Source organism: Microtus pennsylvanicus, chromosome 7, assembly GCF_037038515.1.
Source record: "Microtus pennsylvanicus isolate mMicPen1 chromosome 7, mMicPen1.hap1, whole genome shotgun sequence".
Lineage (NCBI taxonomy): Eukaryota > Metazoa > Chordata > Mammalia > Rodentia > Cricetidae > Microtus > Microtus pennsylvanicus.
This window is the reverse complement of record NC_134585.1, coordinates 95,179,563-95,192,285: the sequence shown is the minus strand read 5'-3', so window position 1 is coordinate 95,192,285 and position 12,723 is coordinate 95,179,563. Positions and strand designations below refer to the sequence as shown.

The following is a 12,723-nucleotide window of genomic DNA, read 5'->3' as shown; positions in this document are numbered from 1 at the left end:
CTATAAACTCCAAACATCAAGTGAGCGAGCCCCAAGTTTTAAGAATTTAAACGGGGAAGTGCAAGCAAAATGCTGCGGACCATTTTGGTCACTGGTGGGATATTTCGTGGAACCAAGGCTTGATGACATGACCACATTCCAAGCATGACACTTTCCAGATGGACCTAGCACTGACTTCACAGGGACCTGCAGAGGGAGGTAGTGACGTCACAGCAGGAAGACTTAAGATCCCTCCACCCCTGCCCCTTCTGCCCCGCAGACTGTGTTCCTCTGCTGAAAGTGTGGAAGGGTTTTGGTTCATACCTCTCTTCAAAGGGAACATACCCTGTTACTGCAAACTTAGGCACTGCTCAGATCCTTTGACCCACAAAAGACTCAAGTCTGAACCTATCTGCTTGCCCAGCAGCGCCTTGAATACCAGTCTGCCCCTCGCCTGCACGCTCTGAACAGCTCTGAGTAGTGAACAGCCGTGGCGGTGTGAGGAGTGCTTATGAGTAGGATCCCACCTCACAACAGGGTCATTGCGTCCTTTACCTGTAGGATGGAACACTCTGATCCCAAGTGACCTTGCCACAGTCATTCATGTCCCCAGCCTTGGCCTCAGCACTGGGCTCACCCTTCCCAGGTAGCAACTGTCAGTGCCTTCCTACAGTGGCCTTTCTGTCTCTGTGCTAAGAAGCCTGCCTGTTCTTCAGAGACCGGCCGTGCAGGCTTTACAGCCTTTCCGTTCTTCGTCAGTGATCTCAAATCTGTGCGAATGTGTTGCCCTTTTGAGGTTGACGTCTGTGAAGCCGTTGTCCTTTCCACAATGTCTGCCTCTCTAAAACCACGCGAGCTCAGCAAGCGCTAGATCTGGTGTCTCCCCACTCTTCTCCCGTCTCTCCACATCTGCAGTAAGCCACCCTCCCCAGGACCACCCTGCTGTCTACTGCTGAGCATCTGGTCAGCCCTGATGGAGGATTTTAGCTGACGCAGAGTGTACATTAGATGGAGTGACGTACTAGAAGATATTCAGCTGAGTCACTCAGGTTTACACAGCGGGTGGGGAGCGTTACTGATAAGAGATGTTCTTGAGGAGTAGGGCTGTGTGCAAGGATCCAAGGGCTGGGCAGCTGCCCGCCTGCCAGGACCTCCATTTCCTTACTGTCCAACGGGCACAACAGCCCGTCTGGACATTAACCTAGATGACATCAATGCTAGAAAGGGTGGCATGTTTGAGCATCCGATGCCGCCTCCTCACCTTTGCTCCTTTGGTGCTCCGCTTTCAAGCTTGAGGCTAGTTTTCAAGGCTTATGTGTGCTTAGATTCATCACATATAAAATGCTATCACTTCCTGAGGCCTTAATTTGGCTCCAAAGAATGACACATCTGGACTGAGCTCCTGGTTGCGCTCTCTCTCTCTCTCTCTCTCTCTCTCTCTCTCTCTCTCTCTCTCTCTCCTTCCCTCCCTCCCTCCCTCCCTCCCTCTCTCTCTCTCTCTCTCTCTCTCTCTCTCTCTCTCTCTCTCTCTCACACACACACACACACACACACACACATGAGAAGACTCTGGTTTCACCCTTGTGTGTTGGGCATATCATCTGGGAATTGGAGGCAGCTCACTAACGTAAATGATGAGAGGGAAATAATGTTATATATTAAATTAAAATGGATATATTTCTGTAAGAATTAGTGTGCGTTGTCCTAACTTGTTCTAACTGTCTTGTGTCTGTCTCTCTGTTCTCTTTTCAGGGATCCACATCTTCTGGACCCGACTCTGGAATATGTGAAGGTAGGAAAGCAGGGCATAACTTGTAGTTACGGCTCTGGGTAACAGACTCCCCATTCTAACAGTGCTGCCAAATGCTGCCTGCAGTCTAACTTACATAGAGAGCCGACCATATCACCTGAAACAGCCAGAGAAAATTTGGCTCTCATGGGCCTTTGGTAATCTTGGTAAGGGTCTCTGTCACCCTGTTAAAGGCTATGATCTTTCCCCCACGTACCTCCGATGTGTTTTAAGATTTGGAGTCACGGGTTTGTTTTTGTTTTGTAAGTTCTGGCTTGCACTCAGTAATACCTCCAAAGCGGTCTGGCGTCGGCAACCCTATAATCAAACTCATTATTGTGTCCCTGACATATAATATTCACACTGAATAAACAGCTAACAGAGGGTTTTATGGGTCCAAATCACATTTTGCCACCAAGTGAGGTCATACTGTTCTGTTGTTGAGTGAATTCTTTCTTTGATCTCTTAGTTTTCAGATATGGGGGATTTGGGCAGGGCGTAGAAGAGACATTGTGGCCAAAGCTTTATCTTGAGTAGGGAGGATGAAGGCCCTGGAATCCTAAGAGCTGTCTTTTCCTTTACAACAAGGCCCCCACCTTTCCTCAGTCACTAAGCAGTTGTAACGGAGTGTGTGGTGATAGAGGTGGGGATTATTTCTTCCCTTTTCAATTTTTCTATTTTGGGGTATGGGGGCGAATTTCTTCTCTGTGTAGACTTGGCCTACTGGAACTTGCTCTGTAGACCAGGCTGGCCTCCTACTCACAGAGATCCTCTTCCTTCTGCCTTATGGGTGCTGGGATTAAAGATGTGTGCCACCACTATCGGCTTCTTCCTTTTCCTTAGTTCTGAGTACTGTGTGAAGGACTGGGACTGTGGCCAATGTGTGAGCCACAGCCAGCAGGGTTTGTGAACCGTGTGTCTGAGCCCCTCCTGTACACAGCACATCTGTTCGCACGAGGTCATGCACGGCTGAGCAGCGGTGGTATCCACAGAGAGTGTTTGACTTGGCTGTAGCAGAAGACAGTGCGCGCCAGGGTGATGCGGTTCCCACTTTAAAGTCACCCCGTTCCACGGTCCAGAGGTTGACTGTCCCCCACCAGAGGCTCAAACCCTCTTTGCTCACCCAGCGTATCCCTGATCCTTGCTCCAGGAACTCGCTTCCCCCTTTTACAAACCTCTAAACCTCGTTTCCAAGAATCCCATGACGACTCTGCTACATACTGGCCGTTTTAGGATTGTTCATTTTAGTGCAGAAGCTCTCGCCGCTTTGTGGTTTCACCTACCTACGACCAGCTAGGATTCAAAACTGCTAAATTGAAAATTCCAGAAGTAAGCAGTTCATACGTTTTAAATGTCTGAGTAGCATCTTGATCTTGCTGTGTCCAGCTCGTCCTTCTTGTGTGTCCACCCTGTACGCTGCCATGCGTCCCTCACACAGTAGCAGACTGGCTGGCCCAGCATTGCGGGGCTTGTGTTCAAGGAACCCTCATTCTACTGATGGGTTCTGAAGCACGGGTGAGCGATGTGACCGCCACGCTGGGGCGTTAAACGTGAAAGTGTGGACTGACTGTTTCCATGTGGCAGCTCTGCAGGCCACAGAGGCTAAAACACAGGACGGTATCTATAGACTGTGATATCATCTGTGATTTCAGTCCTGCTGAGGGCCTTGGATTATATACCTGAGGATAAGGGGAAGACTGTTGTGTTATCTGAGTTACTGCAACTCGTTCCTGAATGTCTGTCATGAGGAGTTGAACCAAGAAAAGGTGTAGTGAATGTCGGCGTCTTCCATTTACCCTGGCTTTCCCGGCCTTTTTCTGGCACTGGCAAAGCTGCTAGAGCTGCCCTTGGGAGTCTGGAGTCTGCATTTTCTCCCTTCTCTGAATCTGGTCAGAGCTTTAAAATGTGGCTGCATCTCTCTCTCTCTCTCTCTCTCTCTCTCTCTCTCTCTCTCTCTCTCTCTCTCTCACACACACACACACACACACACACCTGAGGAGGCCAGAAGGAAGCATCAGACCCCCTGGGACAGGAGGCACAGATGATTTGAGCCACCATGTGGGTGGGGTGAACCAAACATGGATCCCCTAGAAGAGCGACGAGTGCTCCTAACCCCTGAACCATCTCTTCAGCCCCCAGCTGTTATTTTCTTTCTCTGCCCTTGGTCTAGAGCAGTGGTTCTCAGCCTTCCAAATGCTGCAACCCTTTAATACCGTTCCTCGTGTTGTGACCTCCAACCATAAAATTATTTTCGTTGCTACTTCATAACTATAATTTTGCCATGGTTATGAATTATAATGTAAATATCTGTGTTTTCTGATGGTCTTAGCCAACCCCTGTGGAAGGGTCATCTGACTCCCAAAGGGGTCATGACCCAAGGTTGAGAATCACATAGAACAATGGCTGGGAAGAGGGTTGGGCCAGTGTGGAATATTTCATTGCCTCAATGGTCCACAATAACATCAAGAGAGGTCTCTGAGCACAAGGTCCCAAGAATCCTACCTATCAATCTTCTTGGGCCAGTTCTGGCCATCACAGCACCTCCCTGATGGACGTGTCCCTCAGAGCTAGGCGGATGGTGTAAAGACCAGAGTCAGGGTAACGGGTGTCTGTGGTAGCTGAAGAGAGACCAAGGCAGACGAGAGGTGAGGGTAAAGGGAGGAGCACCTTAGCCCCTTGACTTTGAGCTCTTTCTTCTCTATGATCTCCTTGTGCGTTCAGTATCTTCGGGGCATCAAGAAGTAAGAAATTCCACATTGAGTCTGTTGTGCCCCAAGGGGCCTTTCTGGTAGGTTCACCGTTGACCTAATGAACACCAGTCAAGGGGTCAGATGTTTAAGGACTTAAGGTTCCCCTAGGCTAGGCGTGGTCAGCTCGGCTTTGTGGCCACGCCCCATCTGAACAGAAGCACCTAACTATGGCAAGAACAAGCATCTCCCTGCTTCCCAGTCGTGTAGCTAACCTACGCCTCCCAGGCCTGAGGCTGAAGCTGTCCTCCTAGCTGGTGGCCGGACTGCAGTGTCAGGACAAGATAGTGCTGGGGGAGAGAGAACCCAGATGTCAGCTCTGCCCAGCTTGAGTTCTGTATCCTCACACCTGGGGGTTTGTGTCTGCTGCACATTAATATGGCATGGAAGGGGACCGTTGCTTGGTTACCGAAGTTCTTTGCATAGGGAACGGAAGGAAATCACCAGGCTGAGAAGCCCCAGGGTGGTTGATGGGGTTTCACCCTGCCCATGGGGCTGGCCTCCTGCTGCACCTCCTGCCTAGACCCTAAAGGTTGTATCTGATGTATGGATGGGACAGGAAAATAAATAGCAGATTCCACATAGTCCCCCACCCCACAGTGGGGAGGAGGATGGCGTTGACTTTGCCTTCTTTGCTGATTTTGTCTTTCATCTGCCCTTGGACCGTTTTGGGTCTGTTTTCTCCTGTTTCTACTCTTCCTCATTTCATGAATCCGCCCCTCACAGTTTTTTTTTTTTCCTCCTACAATAGCTCAGAAGGATGTCATCTTGAAGGTCGGGCTTGAGCTGTTTTATATAATCACAGAACCTTTTCTGTAGTCAAATATAACTCCTTCTCACTACATCTCAATGAGACCGGAATGCAGACAGCTCAGTGGCCTCCCCTTCTGCCGCTGCCGACTGTATTGTCACTGACTTGGTTAGGACGGAACAGCTCTGGAATTTTCCTCTGCGTATCTGGCATACCTGATGCTAGATAAAACCAACTTTTCTTTCTTTCTTTTTTAATAGAAGTAAGGAACATTTAGAGGTAGTTACCCCCGAGCATAGCTGGAGTAGAGCTTTGCACCCACCTCCTTCGTGCCTAATCTTGTCATAAGCATAGCTCCATCCAGACATGTTTACTCCGTGTCCAGTTTCTCAGACATGTCACGGGTGATTGCTTAGAAAATGTGATGCTGAAACCATTGCTAATAGTTCAGTGTGTTGTCCTTCCGACGGGAGCTGAGTCACGTGTCCCTTGGCCCCACCGATGAGTGTTTGCTCCACACCAGAGTTTTAACAGTGTGGCCTTGCTGGCCCACCCCAGCATCCATTAAATCTCTGAACTGTTGGAGCATGCGGAGGGGACGAACCTACAGATCTAAAACGGCAGGATCTCCATGACACAGGGCAACAGGGCATCCAAGAAGAACCAGTGTGAACCCCTTATCAGTGGTGTAAGAAGCCAGGCCTGGAGGCAGACCAGTGACTCCAGGAAATAAACACTTGCGAGCAAATATGAGTGGACTGAAGGGTAACCTTCCACAAGATTCTCCGACTTTTGTTTTTATTTTGTTTTGTTTTTGTTTGGTTTGGGTTTGGGTTTTTCTTTTAGGTTTGGTTTTGATTTGGGGCAAGGTTGCAAGTATGGAAGGTGGATTCAGGACAGGGAGATAAGTGGGATCGGAATGCGTGATGTGAACTCCACAAAGAATCAATAAAAGTTTTTTTTAAAAAAAGAAACCAGTGTGACCTTGAACTTTCACTTTCTCTATAGGTTCAGTCTTTCCATAAAGAAGAAGGCTGGGAAGGGCATCTGTCCTTCTAATTTTAACATTTTAGTGATCTCTATGAGAGACTAGAGAGAGAGAGAGACTTTTTTCTTTCTTTTCATTTTTATATTGTTTTAGCAAGTGGTGGAAGTTCTTACATTGTCACTGTGCCTTGTTTTCGTCATTGTTTGAGACAAACTATGTAGCTGAGGCTAGCCATAAACTAACTTTACTGTAGCCCAGGATGGTTAACTTGAAATTTGTAGTCCCCTTGTCTCAGCCTCCTGAGAGCCTGTGTCGTAGACATGTGCCCCCTGCTACCAGCTACGCTAGCGCTCTTGATTATATAAGCGCCATGTTGTTGGGACCACGAGAAGCACTTCATGTTGTATCTCAGAGATGGTCATGGACGATGATCGCTTACTGGTTCCGTCCCCTATGAAGATGGGAGATTGACACTTATATTTGCGTTATGATCCGTTGTGTTGCACTTTTTAAAAAGCCCTAGAGGAGTTATTGCACGTGTGCACACGCATGTGTGAAAATCAGGATAACTTGAAGGAGTTGATATTCTTCTTCCACTTTTACATGGGTTCCGGGGATGGAACTCGGGCTGTAGGGCTGGGCAGCTGTCGCCTTAGCTGGCCGAGCCATCTCGATGGCCCTGTGTCTCACGTCTGTAACCCTTCGTAAACGTCTGCTTCCACGTTTTTGTCATTCTTTGAACTGTTTTTCTGGGCCTGCTTTGTTCAGATTCAACAGTTAGGCATCTGCTTTTACTGAATTCCATGGACATGTATATTTACAGTCTATTTTCTTTAGTTCATCTCCTTTTTATAATTAAAATTTTAACTAATATGTAATCACACATTGCTTCCTTTCCTGTTCTCTTTCTCACCCTTCCCCCAACTCTCTCTCAAACTGATGGCCTCTTTTTGATTATTACTGCTAAACACATACGCATAAATCTATAAATATAGCCTTCTGGGTTTGTTCAGTATGGCTTGTTTGTGTGTGGTTTCAGGACTGACCACTTGGTATTGGATAACCAATTAGGGGGCCTCATCCCTGGGAGAGGCTGATTCTTTCTCTTTGAACAGTTATGAATCGCCTATAGTTCTATGTGTAGGCCTGGGGCCCCTGAGATGTCCCCCTTCCTCACTGGCGTGTCTAGCGATGTCATCATTGCTTGGATCATGGTTAGGCAGCTATGTTTCAGAATTGTCCTGGACGAGTGTTCCTGTGATTTCTAGGAAACAATCTCCCAGCAAACTTCCTGGTCCTCTGGCCCATCTCCTTCCACCCCCTCTTCCGAGATGTTCCCTGAGCTTTTGAGGCAAGCTCATCTTCCTTACGCTGAAGACTCCCCAGAGCCTCTTCACACGGGTGGTCCACCCTTACTTTAGTGAAATCTGTTTTCTGGGCATGTTTGAAAGTTGAGGAGGGATGTGACTGGCAAGGACATGGCTAGGTGATTTTCTTCCAGGAAAAAAAAAATGTTTATTATAGATTTTCCATCTTGAAATAAATTGCTTTTACGAAAGATAAATTAGAAAGCCTGGTGGAGGCGGAAGCATGGGCCGCCTGCATTTTCAAGTGAGGAGCGAAGAGGCAAGTGTCCTCCGATGAGCGGATGCGCACTGCACCGAGTGGCCAGCACACTGAAGGCCTGCTCTCCAGGGAGCACATAAGGAAGTGTTACGAGGGGGCAGAGCCTTTGTTCTGGCTTCGTTCCTATCGTCAGCCTTGCTGGATTCTTGTTGCCTACTTGTGAGCATTAATAAAGGTTGCAGTTTCCAAGCCTGCATTGCAGGTTAGAAGGAAGGTCACAACATTGGAGCTATTGTGCTGAACAGGGCCCAGGGCCCTTCTACTTCTTCCTCTGGGGCCTAGGGGAGTCCTAAGGGGGCTTAGAAAGCCATCCTTTGTGGGGTTAATGCCGTTCTCAGAGGGTCTTCTAAGTCTATAGAAATTAGTCTGCCAGGGGCTCAGATCTCTGTGAGGCCATTTCCTGCAGTCGGCTTGGGATCCCTTAGGTCACCCAGCAGATGAAAAGAGAAATAATTATGCGAATTCCAGCACCAAGAATAAGCAGCATGGCCGTGGGAGGCCTTGGTAGAAGAGGGGGCAGCAGGGCCTCAGCCTCCCCTTTTGTGCTCTATATGGCTGCAGCCATGGTCACGGCTAAATAGCTGTCTTTGAGGGGAGTCTTTTCTTCCGGCAGGAAAGCAGGCGAGTCTGCTCTGAATTAGCCGGCTCACGAAGTCATGAAAGGGACTTAGAGAAACAATGGCTCGCTGTACATTCCGTGAGATTTTAACAAGTTATCCGAACCAGAGAATGGCCCAACTGGCTGGCTCGGCAGGTTTTTTGCCTGAGTGTGCACATCCACAGAGCCTGTGCTGTCCCCTGTGGGACCAGATCAAACCAGTGCCCGCGGCCAGTGTGAAACAGTCCAGGCTCACTCTGGGCCCGCATTCAGCTTCGCCCACTCTGCCCCCAGTGCACGCTGTGTCGCTCGCTATTCTTAGGAAGGTTAGTGTTACTACAGTTTAGAAAATTGTAGCCGCTGGGTAGGAAGACAGACAAGCAGGGTAGAAAACAATTCCTCCTCCAGCAGAATCCTATCCTTCAGGTTTACAGAAGTATGGCCACCTTAAAAAATAAAAAGCAAAATCTTATAACAAGAATTTGTGTCCATAGGAAAGTCTCCGTGTATGTGCTTATATGTGGCATTGTTCTCCAGTGGCAAAAACTGGAGACAGCCTGAGTATCTACTTCAGTTGATGGAGACCCATGCAATGACATACTCTTTGACTAGAGAAAGGAATGGACACAACCCCTAGTGCGCCAAAAGGGCAGTATGCCTCATGAAAAATGTCTCAAAGGCTACCAGCAGGGCTGGAGAGATAGCTCAGTGATTGAGGGCATACACAGCTTCTTAGAGAGGTCCTCTAGTCCCAGCATCCACGTGGCGGGGGGAGGGGGTTAAACAACCACCCGTAACTCCCGTTTCAGAGGATCTGACACACGTAGTCTTCCATGGGCTCTGCACCTCCCCCCCCCAGACACGTACACACACATGATTTTAAAAGAAAACACGTTTTTAATCTTTAAAAGTCCATCAGTTAGAACCATATCTGTAGAGACAGAAAAGGAGTTTGTGATTGACAAGGGATGAGAGAGGGTATCTTTAAAAGAGGACCTTGGGGGAATGATGGGGGAATGAACAAGTCTTTGATGCTAGAAATAACTACCCGACTGGTCACTTGTCAACGCTCACAGAACTGTGCTAAAAAGGCTAACACTTACTGAATGCAAATAAGACTTACTAAGCCTGGCTTTTGAACATGGAAGTGAAAATCTCCTCTTTTAATCTTTGGGGACTGCCCCCTCCCCCATGGGGGGGCAAGTTTCCAGTTTGAGACAGGCTGATTCTGTGGGGACAAACCCCCCATCCCCCCATGCCCCCCATGCCCCCCATCCCCCCATCCCCCATGCCCCCATCCCCCATGCCCCCATCCCCCCATCCCCCATCCCCCCATGCCCCCATCCCCCCATGCCCCCATCCCCCCATCCCCCCCCCACAGGTGGAGTGAACCCTTATGGATTGGGTTTCACCATAGAGGCTCATTCAGCAGGTGCCTTCTGAGCCTCTACCATGTATTCACAACCCTCAGTCAAGAGGGACCAGGTGAGGGGGAGGTTACATGAAGCCTGCTTACCTAAGAGGGTGACAGTGGGCAGGCCAGGCCAGGTGTTGCCAGGCCAGGTGTTGCCCGAAGCCTTTTAGAGGGGGAATTAGGAGCCATTTTATGCAGCGAGCCAACAGATCCTGGCAGGGCTTGAATGGAGCAGGTGAGAGAGAGGAAGCTGGGGGCAGCTCAAGTTCAATTGAAGTCTGGGATCTGGCCAGAGGCCAGGCAGCTTCGTGAGCAGGAAGGGAGTCCCACACAGAGAGAGACCTTGCTACCACCGTGGTAAATCAACCCACGAGCATTTAGGGACTGTTTAAAACCAGGGGTTGGGGAAGCTCCTATTCAGGGCCAAATCTGGCCCATCCCCTGTTTTTCATGGGCAAAACATGAACTTTAGCCTGTAAATGTCTTTATTTCCTAATTTAAAAAGAGTGGCAAAATGATACAAAATTCACATGGCAGCATATATTCATAAAATTTCATCAGGGCACAGCCAGCTCTGTATTACGAATCACCTGCCTTTGTGTGGTCACCGTGTGTGTGTGTGTGTGTGTGTGTGTGTGTGGTGTGTATGTGTGTTTGTGTGTGTGTCTGTCTGCAGAGCCAGCAGGACTCTTCACAGGAAGGTTTGCTGACCACCCCCACTCTCTAGCCGCTCCACCCCACCCCCACCTCCTGCCTTAGACAGTTTACCGCCTCTCCCTCCCTCCTTCGCCCTGCCAATGATGTGTTGCAGGCTCCCAACAGAAAGTTCTGTCGCCTCATGCTGACATTACCATTGTGCAACTTCCTATCACTGACGTCACCCTTATCTGGTGCCTCCTGACCCAGCTGAGTCCTTATGCAAGGCCTGTGATCTCACACCATCACAAATGCAGTGGTGCTGAAACACCATGCAACCTTCGGCGGAATGCAGCTCGTGGGGCAGGCAGACACGCTGGTTCCCAGCAGCCTAGCTCGGCTCTGCTGCTCAGCTCCATTCCCTCTGCATGCAGCGGTGTGTGGGGACATCCCGGTGCTCGAAGCCTGGTGGCTCTGACTGGGGCTTGTCCAGATGGCCCCGCAGGTCGGGTGCGGCTCTGCTAGGAGAGCCCGAGAGTCCAGTTTGACTGGTGAGTGGAATAAATCAAGTGTGGATTTCCTGGGAATTATATTTCATGTTACAAACTTAAGCCTCGAAGCCGAGACACGGCCCTTCCTGGAGGCTTTCCTAAGTCTACTTATATCAGTGGTCATCAGCCTTCCTAATGCTTCAACCCTTTGGTACAGTTCCTCATGTTGTGGTGACCCCTCCCCAACCTTCAACCCTTTGGTACAGTTCCTCATGTTGTGGTGACCCCCCCCAACCTTAAAATTATTTTGTTCCTATGTCATGGTTATAATTTTCCTACTGTTATCAATCATAATGTAAATATCTGTATTTTCAGATGGTCTTTCAGTGACCCCTGTGGAAGGGCCATTCCATCTACAGGGTCGCGACCCACAGGTTGAGAACTGCTGACTTAGACCCTGAGAAAGAGAAGTCACTGAAAAACTGATGAGCAAACATGAACCAGAAATGCGGCTTCTTTTAGAATCAGCTCCGTGACTGGACCTAAAATCCCAGGGAGCCTGTCTGCGTCTCACTTCGTGTCCTGCAGTGTCCCTTAGTCCCTCAGCTCCACCATCCTGTCCTTGCTGCTCCTTTCCCTTGGCCTATAAGGTTCTGAGGCGGAACAGCTGAGTGGCTTGAAGCTGATGATACTATGATTTCATTGTGTGTTACACCGTGTCCACTGGTAATATATATTGGAAATGTAACTTCTAGTATCTAGGCATGTGACCTTTTTTACAAATAGTTTTGCAGCTATAAGCAAGTCAGGAGAAGATCCTCCAAAAAGAGACAGATTGGAATTCTAACCTCAGTATTTGTGAGTGACACCTTATTTGGTAACAGTCTCTTTTCGCAATCAAGTGACCAAATTAAGATGACGTCGTACAGGCTGGAGAGATGGCTCAGTCGGTAAAGCACTCGCTACATAAGTGTGAAGGCCCAAGTTTGGATCCTCAGCAGGCGCTTGAAGAGGCGGAAGCAGGCCAATCTCTGGAGCTCACTGCCCAGCTGGCTTAACCAAATAGTGAGCTCCAGGTTCAGTGAGAATCCCTGCCTCAAAAACACCGTGGAGTGCTCCCTGGTAGGCGCGGATGATGATCAAGGAGGTGGTTTCCCAGGGGAAGTTCCTCCGTTGTACTTGGGATTTGCTTACCCCTGTGACCTCCTCAGGTGCAGAACAGCACACTTTGTGGTAGTGAGGGCCTAAACGCCTTGCGCTCTCCCCTGGGGGTGCAAAGAATGTGGGGGGCTGGCTTCAGTTAGGAGCTCTTTGAACAAGCACCATTCTTGTGTTTTCCTGGAGCTTTAGGGTGGGTGTGGCCTTGCTGATCTCTGGAAACCTCGAAAGGACACTTTTATCTGAAGCAGGGTTTTGCTGTGTACCCAAGGCTGGCTCTGAATTCAGCGTGTAGCTGAGGCTAGCTTCAGTCTCAGCTCCCGAGTGCTGGGATTACAGGCATGCACTCCCACCCCTAGCTTCATTTTAAAGCCGCCGGGTCTGTGCGTGTTGGTCACAGCGATGCTGGTAAACAAATACGCGTGCCAAACTGGTTCTCGGCATTCACTAAACTTCTCAGGAGCCAGGCTTCCTCGACCATGAATGAAAGAATCCGAGGGTTGAGTGAGTTAATACAAAGTTCCTCGCAGAGAACCTGGGGTGTGC

At 49.2% G+C, this 12,723-nt stretch overlaps 1 protein-coding gene across 1 annotated transcript in view; it reads left to right on the top strand.

The window, feature by feature from the left end:
- Bcar3 (BCAR3 adaptor protein, NSP family member) overlaps positions 1–12,723 on the top strand; it is a 103,141-nt gene that overhangs the window by 30,027 nt on the left and 60,391 nt on the right. Inside the window, exon 3 of the mRNA XM_075981473.1 lies at positions 1,732–1,771. Coding sequence (XP_075837588.1) covers positions 1,732–1,771 — 40 coding nt within the window. The remainder of the gene's footprint in view (positions 1–1,731; positions 1,772–12,723) is intronic.